This window comes from Aplidium turbinatum, chromosome 8 (assembly GCF_918807975.1).
Source record: "Aplidium turbinatum chromosome 8, kaAplTurb1.1, whole genome shotgun sequence".
Classification (NCBI taxonomy): domain Eukaryota; kingdom Metazoa; phylum Chordata; class Ascidiacea; order Aplousobranchia; family Polyclinidae; genus Aplidium; species Aplidium turbinatum.
Window position 1 is genome coordinate 31,764,911 of NC_137479.1, and position 16,142 is coordinate 31,781,052.

Sequence of the window (16,142 nt, forward strand, 5' to 3'; positions counted from 1 at the left end):
ATCATTGTCACAATTAATAAGCAAGTAGGTACTCAATAACATCTACATTTGACTTTAAACGAAGTGACATAAACAAAATATTATAGCCTGCCGGTACGATAATGTATAATACAGTAGTTCCAAAAACGATAATTTTGTTCACTTATAGTCAGGTCAATATATATCAGGTCAAGACCCCAAAAATTTCCTACAGAAGGTTTTCCAAATTTTTTTTCATTAAGAATAATATATTAAAAATCAAGGAGAATCAGAGCACCGGAAAGTTGTCATTTTCAAGATGGCCGCCAAAATAGTATAATAACAATAATTCACTTAATATTCATGCTAGAGCTCTAATTCTGGTGTCTATCCCTAGGTTTAAGGTGGTATGGAATTCAATAAGACAATTCAAAACGAAATTAACTAATTAGTTTAATGGAAAGGCTTATATGAAAAAAAACAATAGTGAAACACTGGCAGTACAAGAATCGCAGACCACTTATTAAGTTATTTACATTCAGTTACTTAATAAGTCCTGGTCATTATCTTCATCCAGTAATGACTGATTGTAGCCTACGTATTGTCACAGGCATCAAGTTGCACTGTCCACATGCTGAAATACAGGGTAGATTATTCTGCCTACAGCTATACCTGGCAGTGCTACAGACAGTTGCAGTGGATAATCTATAAGAGGGAATCTGGGTCAGCATGCGTTCATGTCACAAACTGACTGCCTTCCAGTTTCCAACCCCACCCGTAAGTTTCCATATCACTCTCCTGTCCTAGCCACGCCATTATTTGGTAGTAAACTCTTAGACAGTGAAATTTTTTCGATGACTCAGTAGGTGGTAGGCGTTCTGGTGTCACAAATGATTGGGAAGAGACTACTTTTTTTCTTAGTACGCTGTAGTGCAATGACGAGAGGAAATCCGTCCGCGTGCCCCCAAAAGTCACAGCCCTCGCTTGAAAATCTTTGTTCACAATGGATGCTGCTGTCTGCTTTGGAAGAAGGAAGTAATTAGCACAGTCTTTCAGAGTAGCATTACCCTTTACCAGCTTGTAAAAGACAGATTTTCTTACCCACATCAAAGATTCTTGATGTTGTGTCACATCCAGTGTAGGCATGTAGAAAAAGTAATTGGGAACATAATTCTTCACCCATCACCATTTTTAGCTCGTTCATATGATACACTTTGTCAGCATTTTCCTTGTCGGAACGGAAATATAGATCTTTGTCTGCTTGTTGCGCATAATGAAGAAGCAGGACCAACAGATCTGTGTCTTCTCCAATCAACGTTGTCGAGTGTGACACTGCATTAAGAACAGTAGCCTTCACAATCGGAACATCAGCATCCCCTGGAGCATTGATCACTTCACAGCCTTTAGACTACCCCGAAGTGTTTTACTGATCAAGATCATTTTTTCGTTTGTGTATGTTCATGTACATTAACGTCATCCTCGCCACAACACCATTCACAATATTGCTCAGGGTTTGATCCTGAGAAAAAGGTGCATAACCAGCCAGTGATGTCTTCTGCGCTTTATTGGCAAAGCGGAGTTGCATGATTTCAATCCTAGTCTTCTTTATGATGTTGAGTTGTGATATGTTGTGCCTTGGAATCATACGGTTTGCTTTCTGACTCGGTGTCAAGGCAGCAACCATTCCCATGCCGTGGAAAGTCCCCTTCCCATCCAGGGTGATAATATTATGATCAATATTGTCAGCTGCAAATAACATTGTACTTTCGAGTAGGTCTATGTTCTCTAGAACAATGGCTTCTGACGCTACACAATCAGCTGCATTCTTTTCAAACTTCAGGACTTCTGCGTAAGAAGAACAATATCCCATATTGTGTAAACTGTAAAGTATCAACAAGAAATCTCGACCTGTACAAATGATGTCCTTGAACAGCAAGACCAATTTGCAATGGTGCAATCACCGCTCGTGGTCTGACAGCTTGGCTAATACTTGCAACCTTTTGCTTTGTGTCTTTTCCTACAACTAAGGAACTCAACAGTGTTCGCAAAGTTTCAGGCAAGTGGGCTACATTAGAGCAGGACCGAGATTGAGTGTCGGTTGCGTAGCCGAGTGGTGAGAACGCCTGCGCGACGTTCGAAAGGACGTGGGTTTGATACCGCTCCAGAGCACGCGGCTGTATCTCGGCACAGACACTTAATGGCAAGCCAAAATAAGGGGAGCAGCTGACTCGAAGACTAGGCCTAAATGTCACTTCGCTGCTCCCTGTCGTCTGTTAGAGGCTATCGCATCTGTGATCGCAGTGTTACTGTAGGCTATGTTATGTATCGCAATGGGCGCAAATAAAACACGATTATTATTATTGAGTGCGTCTGTGCTTGGATAGTGATCATTAACTGTTTGAAGGTTGGGGGGGGGCTGTCAATTCAACTTTTTTGCATCAACAGTTGTATCTCTAAAACCACTGAGGCTGCGACTATGAGATTTCTTGACTTTTCCTAACTTTCATTCACCTCTATTGAGCTGAAATTTTGAGCGAATAAAGGTTATAAATTGAGAGATATAAGGCATTTCTCAGCACATCCTCTGAAATATTTCATATTCTATTGTTCAAAATTTTCCCACCAGCTGGATGAAAGTAATTAATTTGGCCCATGTCTCGTTAATCCTAACTGCTTCACAGCGTGAAGGAAATTGACAGTATGCGTGGACCTTTTGTTCTCACCACGGCTTATAAGCGACGTCGATACAAGAAAAGCTTCAACTTTGATACGATGAGTTACCGTCGCTTGCGGTTGAAATTGCGTAAAATTAAACATAAGACTTGGTGCCAATGCATCTAGAGCGAGAATAGTTTTTCGCAGACAATTATGTCCTTTCAATCAAACAAAGCATAGGCTACAACGTTATTGCCTACTATAGAAGCTGCTCTGTAACATATTATGATTTTGGTTTCAAATCTTTCCTTTTGTCCGACACACTATCAAAAGCAGAAAAGGCGTCGATGTTCCCAAAGCTTCTCACATATACTTGTAAACATTTATTTCCAAGTCGACATGTAAAGATTTGAAATGCAATACGCTTCTCATTTGTGTAGGATAAACCAGAACATCACGCTTTTGTGAAAAGGACGATCGTTCCACCACGTTTATACGTGATGCAGCTTAGTTGAATCAATATATTCGAGGCTTCTTGTACCAGGTTCACTGTCACTGATAAACTAAACCGCGATGCAGTACCTCGCAAAGCAATTGTAGCGTAACATTTCCAGGCCGCAACGTTGGAAGAATGACCGGTTGGCCGCATTTCGAGTCGTTTTCGAAATGTTTAACGAAAACTGCGGCAAACATGTCATTCCAGGTGACTACTTGTCGTTGGACAAAACGCTATACCCCATGAGGACACAAATTGCCTTCAAGCAATATAATCCAAACAAGCCTGCGAAATATGGCCTTCTGTTCAAGTCGGTAAACGCCAGCAGATTCCCATACACATTTGCGGCATCGGTCTATTCAGGTAAACCGAAGGAAGAGCCATTTAATTTTTACGTTTGTGGAACAGAAGAACTGGTAAAAGGAATGGTGATGAGCCTGGAACAACACGGTGACCTTCAAGGTCGGAATATTTTGTATGACCGCTTTTACACCTCCATACCACTCGCGCAGTGGTTGCTTGACAGGGGTATAACGTCAGCTGGAACCCTCAACGCTATACGTAGAGGAATACCCCTGGAAGTGAAGCAAGTGAGTGGTAGGGAGAAATCTTCGTACGAAATTTATTGGCAGACGAGTGAGGCTGATCTCAGCCTACATTCTTATGTAGTAAAAACGAAGAACTCTGGCATGCGGAATGTGTTGATGTTGACGACCATGCAACCTCTATTGGGGATTACCAAGGATGACGGCAAAAAGAAGCCAGGCTTGTATAAGCTTTACGACTTCACAAAGGGTGGCACCGATATCATCGACCAAAGGATGGGTTGGTTCATTCACGTGCAAAGCGAAGTCCCCACGGTGGACAACTACTGCGTTTGCTTATTGAGAAGGTGCCAAAGCCACAAAAAATAAACTACCAAAAAACCGTGGCCAATGTCAATGCTGTGAAAAGCCTTTATGCCCTGCACATTCCATACGAGTATGTCAAGTTTGCTTTTGCGCAGAATAAACTATTTGAATGATTGCGGTTTTATAAACTTTGGCTTCAACCACAGCCTAAATAAAACGCGGAGCTCAATGAGAGATTTTCCTTTTTTCCTTTTATTAGACAGATAGCTATTTTTACGTTGATTCAACATATCAAGACGTTGAATACTTGTAAACATGTGCGGTTTTGCAATTAGATTGCTTATCAAAATCATCTATCCTTTTTTGTATAAAAAGTGGGTCATAAAACTAATCGTAATACTCGATGTAAAATTCAGCATTTTTATATGCTGAAACAGTATTGTATTCATATTTTATAAATCCATTTTCTATTTAGAAAATATCAATATAATGCGGTTTGAGCATAGCTGAATTTTAGCACGGATACAACGACTGATTTTATGACTTTTATACAAACAAGGACAGAAGAGAAGTAATCTAATTGCAAACCCGCGCATGTTTACATCGTCTTGCAATGTTGAATCCACGTCGAAATGATTGTATTAGCGTTGTATTCAATTTCTCGTATTATCGAACTGTAAATGTGCAGCCACTTGTAATTTCAATGTGCCTCATTGCATATTCTTAAATATTTCTGAATTTGTGTGTACATAACCTGACAGAACACAGGTTGCTTTACCATTGAATCAAGTTGAAAAACGTTGCTGCAAGAGCCTTGTGCCAATTGCTGCAGTCCGGTATTGCTGTAACCAAATCAAAATACTTATCAATATTTTGCTGCCAAACTGACATTTTTATCGCATAAACGCCCATTAGGCAAAAAAAAAAAGGCAGCTAATTCTTTGTAAAGTATTTCTCCAGGTTCACAATGATTTGACGCATAATAAATACTACTTTTAATAAATCTAAATATTGTTTGGATTTTAGTGTGTGGCATATGAATCTTAGAGAGCTTATTGAATCCACAAGAAAATGACCCGAGGCATTACAGATTTTCCTTTTGATGAAAAGCGTTGTGACGTTCTGTTAATTAATGAACCGTAACTGTTTTATTTTGAATTTCTTTCTGACTTCTGTTTATGTAAAGCATCATCGACTTTATCGGGTAATCTTACTCCTAGTACTAGCCTTGTATGTAGCCGAGTTCACATTGAACTTACATTGAGAGACGCTGTTGCAACTACAATACATTGCATTTAAACCGCTTTTTTTGTTGCATGATCTTCCATTCGTTTCGTGGATTACATAATAGTATTTGATAAACGCCACCCTGCTTCTTCAGCTGGTCTACATTTGTTAATAAAGCGTAGGAGTTGCTGTTCTTGGAACCGAGGTCACAAGATCATAATCCAAATTGGTGTGACACGCGTTCAGAAATCTCATTACTGCATGTAATTGATGAAGCATTGTTCTTTTAGTCAAGAAGCGAGCTTTATTTTGAGCGTGGGAAAAGTTATTATTTTGCATGAAAAATATAGATTCAAATTGAGATTATGTAAAAAAAATTTAATCACAACATGGCAATGCATGTTCTTCATTACTCTACCAAAAAATAATGTGTAAACTCACGCTACAATTGCTTTAATCGCAAAATAATCCAAAAGTCATAAGTCACCTCAACATTTCAACGTCTATGAGCAGTTCTAAAATTCACATAGGTTTAATTTTCGGATATGCTCAGCGTGAATAATTTTACAAAGTGAATCCCAAAGTTTGAAGCCGTACCTTAAAAAATAACAGAGATATCACTCCTAAAGCATAAGAAGAATCGACAGCCCCCCCCCAAACTGAGCAAGACTCCAGAGAGCCCAACCTCGTAAGGGTTAACAGATGCAACACGATTTTTGATAAGTCTTGCTGCAGTTTTAATTATTTCTCTCTTTTGTGACTCTTCATCATCCTCATGCCTTGTTTTTAGGTAGCCTAATGAGATCGAAGGATTTCGGATGTCTTCTCTCTCATCGTGACAATGCAATGAAGGCCCTGACCTTCAGCTATATAAATAGATTCACCGCAATGTTTCTATAATTGGGTCTTCACATATTTTAATCCACAAGGAAGGCAATCATCATTTGCTAAAAACTCCTTCATTTTAGATTTGAGGTCTGATATCGTTAACTGTTCTTCATCATTCTGTTCATGATGGGAACACATCTTTAGAAATACCTGGTCCTGTTCCTCACCCTTCGGTCGACCAGATTTTCGACGTTTTGCCTCAGGTTCTCTACCACATTGCAAGGGTACGTTAAATCCATATATAAAATTAACACTACAAGAATGATGGTACTGTATAAACAGTTTGCAGCATGCAAATCGCTACCGTAATATTCAATACGACTTTTCACGACGCATGACCAATCGTCAGAACGTCTCTCACAATACTCTAATATAGTCCTTGCAAAAACATCTGTTTTAACAAAACTAAAGCCAGGTCTGTCCGTGAGCTCGAGTCCCACAAAACAAACAATGAGTCTTACTGCCGAAATTTCCATCAAGAATTCAAACACTTCGTTTCCTCGTGACGCAGGACCCACTTTCCTCTCTGTTCTTCCTTAGCTGTATATCGATTGGGTTGGTAGCCTATAACTTTTACAACAGTCTATGACTCTATGTGTACTTTACGACCAGCTGTCGCAACAGTGTTGTCCCCTCTATTAGTACTAGCAGCATTAATCCCATCAGCACCTTTTTGACTAAGTATACTGGAGGCTTCAGAAGCTTGAATTTCCTTGTCACAGATCGTAATTTCTTTGCAGGCATTTTCCCTGAACCCTTTTTCCGTGTATCCGTAAACTTCCTCCGGCAATCACGGTGGACCAAAACTTTGCCAATGTGAAATAATTGCAGTATGCAGTATGAAATTTACTTTTAAATGAGCACCAACACTAACAATAATTTCATAAAAATTGAATAATTCACTATTTGTACATCCGCCATTTTGAAAAAAATGGCGGAATTTCGAAAATAGCGGATAACTTTTTTTCACCAAAAAATTTTCACGGGGATTTTTTTTTGGTCATTGTACACAATGAACAGAACCAATGTTCAAAATTTCAGCTTTACACCAATTAAGTCAAGGTAAAACCCTTCAACGACTGGACTAAGAGAGGTGATTTTTTTACCATGGTGTTGTTAACCTGCTTAATAAGGAGCCAAGGACCACAAGATACTCTTAACATAGCAAATTGTATTCACAGCCAGTGGCGGCTCGTGCCATGGGGCTGCAGGGCTGCAGCCCCCCCTGAAAAAAAGAGAATAGAGGGAAAATATGTTTTCCTCTGTGTTTGTCTGACCCGATCACTTTTTTCACTTATGAATTGCGGATCGAAAATGAAAATATTTAAAGTTTCGTTTGGAAACATGGCTTTTGGACAACATTCTCTGCAGCCCCAGATTTTGGATTTTGAGCGCTCTGATTGGCTAAAAAATAGCCTTGAAGCTCCACCTTTTTTGGTATTTTACAGCAATTTTTGAATCTGTTGGGGCTGCATGGAAAACAGCCCTCCCTAACCGAATAATTTTACAGACATTTTAAAGTTAGGTTTTGTTTCGCAGAGTAGCGATGAGCCATGAATGTAGGAGTGATAGCTGTAGGGTTAGGGTATTCAACAGGTTATAGGATGTACTAGGGCAAGAAAACAAAAGTGCTAGGACAAGAAACAATAACTTAAACTGGATCTCGAACCTCAATTGTCGTAGGCTACTGTGTGATGTGCAGTCTGACCATAGAAAGAGCACAACACCTTGCTCTCCTGGGCCACATCCACACCTGCTTTTGCATGAGGATGGGTTTCCTTTATGTCCGGTTTTCTTTCTCCATCCTATTATTATTACGAAGTGGCTATTTTTACACACTTGTTGCCATAGTTACAATCAGGTATTGCCAGAGTTAGGATTAAAGATAGGAAGGGTTAATTAAGGTAAGGGTTAAAGTTAGGATTAGGAATAAGGTTAGGGTTTTGATCTTTGCCCAGTTTTGATCTTAGCATGTGACTTCATGCTGCTGAAGGACCACTTTGGTAGGCCTACTGTATGTATGATATTGATAGTTGGTATAGCATTTCCTAGGGCAAGGAACTTAACGATAATTGTCTCCACTCAGTGATCCGTCAGGAGTGATATATATGGATATTCTTATTTTGACTCTGAATCTACCTTCATTTAAAAATTTGACTATGATTTCATTTGTCTTAACAGGTTTATGCTATAATAATTTACACTTTAATTGGAACATTTTGCAATTTATATACAATGGATAATTTTGTAATGTCATTAAAAAAAATTAGGTTTTTCCAGTTGCCTTTACAAGAAAAACTTAGCATCAAAGCACAAGGAAGACCCACTCCAAACCTTGACATTTCCCAATCATCCACCAGTAGAGGTAACCCTTATGCAAGGAAGTTTAACAGAAATGTGTATGATGATCATGACTGGCTGTGTGGCTGCAACAGTGAAAATGATTTCTTTTGCTTTCCCTGTTTACTGTTTGGTGGAGATCAAGAACATTCCTGGACCAAAGTAGGTGTGAAAGACCTGAAACATCTAAGTAGAAAGACAGAGAAGCATAGTAGATCAACTTTCTACAATCTACATGAACAGCACTTTGAGCCTTTCAGTGCTTGGCAAAGTTAATATTGCTACACTTATAGATTCTGGATACCGGTATCAACTCTCCATTACTAAACATAATGAAGAAGTAATGAAAAACAGAACAGCATTGTCAAAGATTATAGATTGTATAAAATTTTGTGGCAAATTTGAATTGCCATTAAGGGGACATGATGAAAGTTAAGGCTCAAAAAATCCTGGTGTGTTCATGGGGTTAATTGATTTTGCTTCCAATCTTGACTCACCCTTCCAAAATCATTTTAATTCTGCAAAGGTATTCAAAGGTACATCCAAAACTATTCAAAATGAGCTTTTAGAAACAATTCTTGAGCTTTGCAAAAGCAAAATCAAAGAAGAAATATCACAGTCTGAGTTTGTAGCAATCATGTGTGATGAAACTACTGACATCTCAGAGAAGACACAGATGGTAATTGTACTATGGTATGAAAGTCATGGGAAGCCTGTTGAAAGATTTTTTTTTTTAATCCTGCTAACCAGACAGCAGAAGCTCTGTCTTCAATCCTATTTCAGGAATCAGGAACTTGAAGTTTCCAAACTTGTAGCACAAACTTATGATGGTGCTGCTGCTATGAATGGTGCAAGAAATGGTGTGCAAGCAAGAATCAAGCAAGTATATACAGTATAGCAATTCACACTTTGTCCATTGTTATGCACACCAGCTAAACTTGGTTATACAAAAAGCCACTTCGCAGAATACCGGTGTCAGAGTCTTTTTTAACAGTCTTTCGGGAATCCCAAGTTTTTTCTCCAAATCTCTTCAAAGAATGGCTGCTTTGGACTAAGTTGCTCAAAGGCGTATTCCTCGCCCATTAGCAACACGATGGAATTTTAAAAGCAGGACAGTGAATGCTGTATCTGAGGTAAAAGACGCACTTATAGAATGCTGCTCAACTTTGGAACAAAGCAACTCTTCAGTGACTGGCTTTGCTGCTGCTGGTATAAAACGAATGCTCATAGATCCAAAATTTGTGTTTTGGTTAGATCTCTTTTCGAAAATCATGCCTCATGTTGACATACTGTTTGCTTAGCTGCAGTCTGTGGAGCTTGAGTCATTTAAAGTGCAGTGCTCACAAGATAATTTTCTGTCAGCAATACAAAGAGTAAGGGAAGGCATTGCTGCAGAGAATGAGTCACCTTCACCCACACGGAGAATGCCTGAATCCCAAATAATTGATGCTAAAGAAGTATGTGATGTTGTCTTAATGCAGTGTCAAGAAAGGTTCAAGTTCACCAATCATCTTGAAGCAAGCAATTTATTTAATTTGAAAAATGCTTCACAATGTGCAAGACAGTTTCCAGAAAAAGCTTTAGAAAAATGATGTGAAGCATACCCTATGCTATTTAAAGACCAGCTTAAACCGGAGCTGTCTGTTCTCTATTCTAGAAATGACATGCATTCAGTGAGTGGACTTGTGCAGCTGCTTTCATTGCTAAACCTGGAAGGAATGCAATCAACTTTTTTTAAAGTAATAAAGCTAGCTAAAATTTACTTACCACTCCAATGTCAACAGCAGAACCAGAACGTTGCTTTTCGTCACTAAAAAGGATTAAAACCTTTTCTTGCAGCACCATGTGTACTGAAAGACTTTCTGCATTAGCCATGGTGTCAATAGAAAATAGCTTGATAACTGAAACCAAAGATTTCAATGAGAGGGTAATTGACCATTTGCCAATGCAAAAAGTCGCCGAATGGAATTTATCTATAAATAAAGGTCAGCTGTTCTTTGCATGTGATGCTCAGTAATGTGTAGCAAAGATGAAATGTGAGACTTATGGCTTGAGCGAGATCAATGGTTAATTGGTTAATGGTTATGAGTGACTTATACTTTGCCATCCAGTGGGCATTTATACTTGTGATAGAATTGAGATTTTGTCCTTCTGTTTTGTGATACATGCAGAGTTGCTAGCTGGCTTCAGCTGGCAAAAGATAATTTTGTAGGAAAGAATAAAAATTGTTAACTTTTAAGCATTTTTAGTTCTGGAGCAGTGGGTATATAAATACAGGGTGCTCCAAAAAAGATGTAGTTACGGTTACATATACTGCGTGTATGCTGCAATATACTGCGTGTGTGCGAAGATCATGCACCTTGGAATGAGATCGTTTTTAACTGCAAAAAGTTGTTTGCTATGTGTTTTCTAACTAATCACTTAAAGTTAAATTTAAATCCAATTTTATGGCTCAACGTAAGTCAAATCAAATTTGTAGATAGCGTCAGATATTTGCGTGTATTTCTTGACACGGCAATGTGTGATGACAAGGATGTAAACCGACAAGTGCGATCATTATACTGTTTTGCTAATAAATTAAAATCAAAATTTTACAAGAGCTCCAGTGAAGTTAAAAATGTTCTCTTTCATTCATATTGTACCCCAATGTATGCATGTCACCTTTGGGAAAATTATCACCAACGTGACATTAATCACTTGCGTGTTGCATTCAATAATGCATTTAGAATTATTCACAATTTGTCCAAACATTATAGCGTACGTGAACATCAAGTCTTGTGTAACATTTGATGCATTACAACGGAAATGTGCCTTTTCTTTTGCTGGAAGATGTGAATGATGAATCATCGTCAAACTGTATTGTTGCTTCCCTGATGATGTCTGACTGCTATCGCAACTCAAACTACCTCCTTCATTACAAAAACTACTACAAAACTACCTACCACTATCATCTGCATGCCGTTACCTAGCCTTGATGGCTGCTATGGCACAGAAGTGATATCAACATTCATCGATAAATAAAGTTTAAATTTATTTTTATAGTTGGGTGTTTGAACAGATTAAGTATGATGTTTCATTTTGAATTGATTTTGTTTCGCTCGTTTAATTTGTGTGATATGGATCGCATGATCTGAAATGGACGACTGATTAATTAATTTATTGCTTACTTCAGCGTCATTGCTGTGAATGTACTTCTGTTTGTCTTTTGTTTCTGTGTATTTTATTTTGTGGATCGTATATGGACATTCGTGTCCGATGCTGGCGATCGACAATAAATATTTGCAGACAACAAACTGAGCGAACTATCGAGAAAACGACGAAGTGCATAGAACATAGTTTCCTTTGTATTTAGCACTTATTTTGAATATAAAAATTTGAAATATTAGTACTTTTCAAGCTATACAGCAGCATTTTTGACTGTTATTCCACTCCCAAATTTCTTTTGAAAATGCTCTCAAAATGCATCAAATTAAATGTAATCGTAAAAAATTTTCTGGGGGAGGCCCCCCAGACCCCCCGCCGTGGGTGTCGCCTTCGGCGACACGCCCGCGAAGCTCGTCTGATATCGCCCTCCAACAATTCCTGGATATGCCAACTTGCAGCCCCCCCAATTCAGGAAGCCACCAGCCGCCACTGTTCACAGCTATAGCCTATACAGTCTAAATCATAACATGCTTTCATGCCAACACTACGCTCGATAAGAATAATGAGAAAGGCAATTCGATCACGCGAAGTACAAGGTAAAATCACACTGATTCGTGTAAAAGCGGATCACTCATCAACATCCCCCTATTTAACAAAATTTCTTTATAACGATAATTTGGCTAATATTGACGGCAGTATAATTGTAAACACGATCACAATTCAGTAAACAACATATTTGCGTAACCTAATTGGTAGGCGGTGGGTTCGTGTGGGTCTTTTGCTCGTTTGCTTCACTGCTGTTTGGGCTGTGGCTGCAAGGGTTAGGTGCAGAACTAGGAGAAAAAGGCATTAACGTGTCGTCGTAGGAATGGGAGCGGGGGGACATCTGATTTCGGTCCTTTCGTAAATGTACCCGGTTTCGTGTGTACGTTCTGCCATTTGAAGATCGGATAATGTATGTGCGGGAGCCAGTGCGTTTGACAACTTCGCCTTTCCGCCATTCACTTTTTTCTGGGGATTGGAAAAATATGGGGTCACCCGGGAGTAGAGGGGGTAGATTTTTGGCTGTTTTGTTATACTGGCGGAGTACGGTTTCACGCCGAGTTTCTCTGCGTTCAGGGTGGAACCTTTTTGTGGGAGTGCTTTTAATAACAGTGGGCAAAACGGAACGGGTCTGTCTTCCAAATACGATCTCTGCCGGGCTGATTTTAACATCTTGTCTCGGGGTGTTTCTGAGCTCTAAAAGGGCCAAATATTGGTCTTCATGGTTTCGGGTTGTTGTGCGAAGGAGGTGCTTCGCTGATTTCCCCGCAGCTTCGGCTTTCCCGTTTTCCCTTTGATGGCCAGGTGAGGAAGTAACGTGTGAAATGCTCCACTTTTTGCAGAAACGTTTAAATTCACAAGATAAAAATTGCGAACCACAATCAGATACAATTATTTTGGGGAATTCCATATCGTGCGAAATGCTTTTTGATACAACAAATAACTTGCATACTGGTAGTTTGGGTCAAAAGGTCAATTTCAAAAAAATTTGAAAAATAATCCACAACGACAAGAAAACTTTTACCATTCACTTCAAATATGTCAACACCGCACTTTTCCCAAGGATATGAGCCTTCATCGTGCTGTTTTAAAGGCTCTTTTTGTTTACTGGGTTTGAGCTCCTGACAGATGATGCAGCTATCAGCAATTTGGCTGATTTCCTTGGCCATACCCAGCCAAAAAATGGTTTCTCGCGCTCTGCGCATCATGCTGGCGTAACCAAGATGAGCTCGGTGCAAGTGATTTTTAAAAAGACTACGACACATTTTAGGCACAAAAATACGTTCACCTTTTAACACCAAACCCTTATCACAACTTAAAGTGTCACGCAATGAAAAATACGGCTTCATTATCGGTGAGTTCATTTTTGTCAAGCGGCCATCCGTTTTGAATATTTGCTAAGAGGTCTTTCGCCTCTTGGTCTTGCAACATGGCATCTTTAATCAGTTGCAAGTTTTTGTCGGGTATGTCATTAAATGATGAAATAGCCATGACACGGGTGATGGGTTGTTGTGTCATTCAATTTGGGGTAAGCTCGGCTTAAAGTATCAGCTATCACAAGCGAGCTTCCTGGGACGTACTTAAAGTCAATAGAGTAGCGATTCAATCGCATGATCAAAGCTTGTAAACGTCGTGGGGCTTGGCTAAGGGGCTTTTTTAGAATTGTCTCAATCGGTCGATGGTCATTGACCACGAACACCTTTCGTCCATACGTATACTGGTCAAATCGTTCGAGTCCGTACACAACAGAAAGTGTTTCCTTTTCAATTTGGGCCCACTTTCTTTCAGAAACAGTTAGCCCACGCGAAGCATATTCGATTGGTTTGCCATTTTGTAGTAAGACAGCCCCGACGCCATCTTTGCTGCTGTCGACCTGCAATGTCAAATCATCTTGTGGGTTGTAGAAAGTCAACACTGGGGCTGTGCTGATCTTTGCCCGGACTTGTTTCATTGCGTTCTCGCAATCATCAGCCCAATTCCACTCCACCCCTTTGCGGGTGAGTTTTCGTAGTGGCTCTAACTCATCTCAAAATCGTTTAATGCCCGCAACATCGAAGGGTGATGGCATGTTTTTGATCGCCTCCACTTTGCTGGGGTCGGGTTCTATGCCATTTTTGGAAATGAGGTGCCCCATGAACTTTATTTCAGATGTCTTGATCACGGCCTTGTCATCATTTAGTTTAATTTGCTGCTCTTCACATCGCTCACGCAACTTCAGCAACTTACTTTCGTGATCTGCTTCGGCGGCTAGCTGGGAATCTCCACAGCCAAAAACAATGATGTCATCAGCAACTGCCAAAACCCCGTTGAGACCGCTTAAAGCACAGGTGAGATGCTTTTGAAAAAATTCGCTGCTTACTTTAAGGCCAAAGGGGAGTCTGTTCCACTTATAGCGCCCATAGGGTGTAATCATGGTGGTCAGTTTGCTCGATTCCTCATCGAGCTTCAAATGCCAAAATGCTTGTTTCACATCTAGTTTGCTGAACACTTTGGCACCATTCAACTGGGGCAATATGTCATCAACAGTGGGTAATTGGTAATGTTCACGCAAGAGTGCTTTGTTCAAAGGTTGTGGGTCTATGCATATACGTAAATCACCATTAGATTTTTCAACTACTGCCATTTGGCTGACCCACTCGGACGGTTCATTCACAGGAGAAATAATGCCTCGATCACTCAAATTATCAAGTTCATTTTTTACTCTAGTTTGCAGTGAAATAGGGATTTTTCTCGACGGTAACACTCGAGGTTTTACACTTGGATCAAGCGTTAAAGTGCAACTGCACGATCGAATTAACATTGGCTAGAATCCATTGCCAAGACATCCGGTACCGGTTGAAAAACTCACTTCCTTACAATTGAGGCCCACAGCCGAGAAACTGACCCTTTTCCCACGCTCTCTAGCGCTTCTCTCTCACGCTACCTGGAAGTGACAAACTCGTCAACGCCACCTAGTGATATGACGTCAGTTGGAGTCGAGCTTAGTGGAGACCAAACTAGCTAGACCAAACTAGCTAGACCAAAAGATAGGGTTGGTTGCTAGTGAATGCGCAAATTTATAAGGCATGCATATTGAAGACGCATCTTTCAGCCAGCATTATAGGCTACAAATTTAGTTGTTCATGCCTGTGTGCCAGGAGTGGTTTGCGAAGCCCATCGCCGAAGGTTAGTTTCGTAAATTACAACAGCCAAACTTGGTTATATCGAAAACATTTTGTATTGTATTGTAGGACATAGTACAGTCGACTATCAAGCGATAACGCTTTAGCATTCATTGGGACTGTCTTCGGCAGTGTTGACATCTAGGTTTTTTAAAAATAATGTAGATGAAGCTAAAAAAAAGACCAGAATAAACCAAATTGAAGCAGAAATAAACTAAAAAATAAACCAACATACAATACTGATAATAAATCGCATTACGACACACAAATCGAAAACAAACCAAACCAAAAAAACACTCCAAATCGAAAAAAAATAAACCAAACGGTTGCAAATAAACCAGATTTGGTTTTAAAAAGACTAAAATGGAAACACTGATCTTCGGAACCCAGCATAATCTCCATCGTCGCTGGGATACTTTGTGCGGATGAAAAAGACAATGCAGGATGGCAGCACAACTCTGCTCGACTTGCCCAGAACTTCTCCATCCAACAGCCACTCCAGCACGTGCCTATAAGCGACCAGCCTGAATTGCCTGAGAGATATAACAGCTTCGTTTAAATATGAATGGAACAATTAAGCAACCAGCTCTTGAAAGGCTGTTGAACAGTAAACAAGCTCAAGTAAACTCACTCATTTGACAACTTTCCCTCGCGTCCTCTGGGCTTTCCATCTTCTTCCCAATTCTTCCTATCAACCCTGAAGAAGGTTTGTAGGACTGCTGGATTGACCATTGCATGAAAGTCGTCCAACACAGTGATGCAAGAGGTGCTCTCCGCCATGCCGTTAAGCACCCTTACAGCTTACACACTGTTCGATTTTGTGGTTCGAATGTCACATAACATTGGTTAAAACGTACGGTACCTTACCTCGCATGGGCC

The 16,142-nt window shown here is 39.8% G+C and overlaps 1 protein-coding gene across 1 annotated transcript; it reads right to left on the reverse strand.

The window, feature by feature from the left end:
- Positions 1-12,304: 12,304 nt before the first annotated feature.
- LOC145776288 (uncharacterized) lies at positions 12,305-13,012 on the reverse strand. The gene has a single exon (XM_082587690.1). The coding sequence runs from the start codon at positions 13,010-13,012 to the stop codon at positions 12,305-12,307; it is 708 nt and encodes a 235-aa protein (XP_082443816.1).
- Between the last annotated feature and the right edge of the window lie 3,130 nt (positions 13,013-16,142).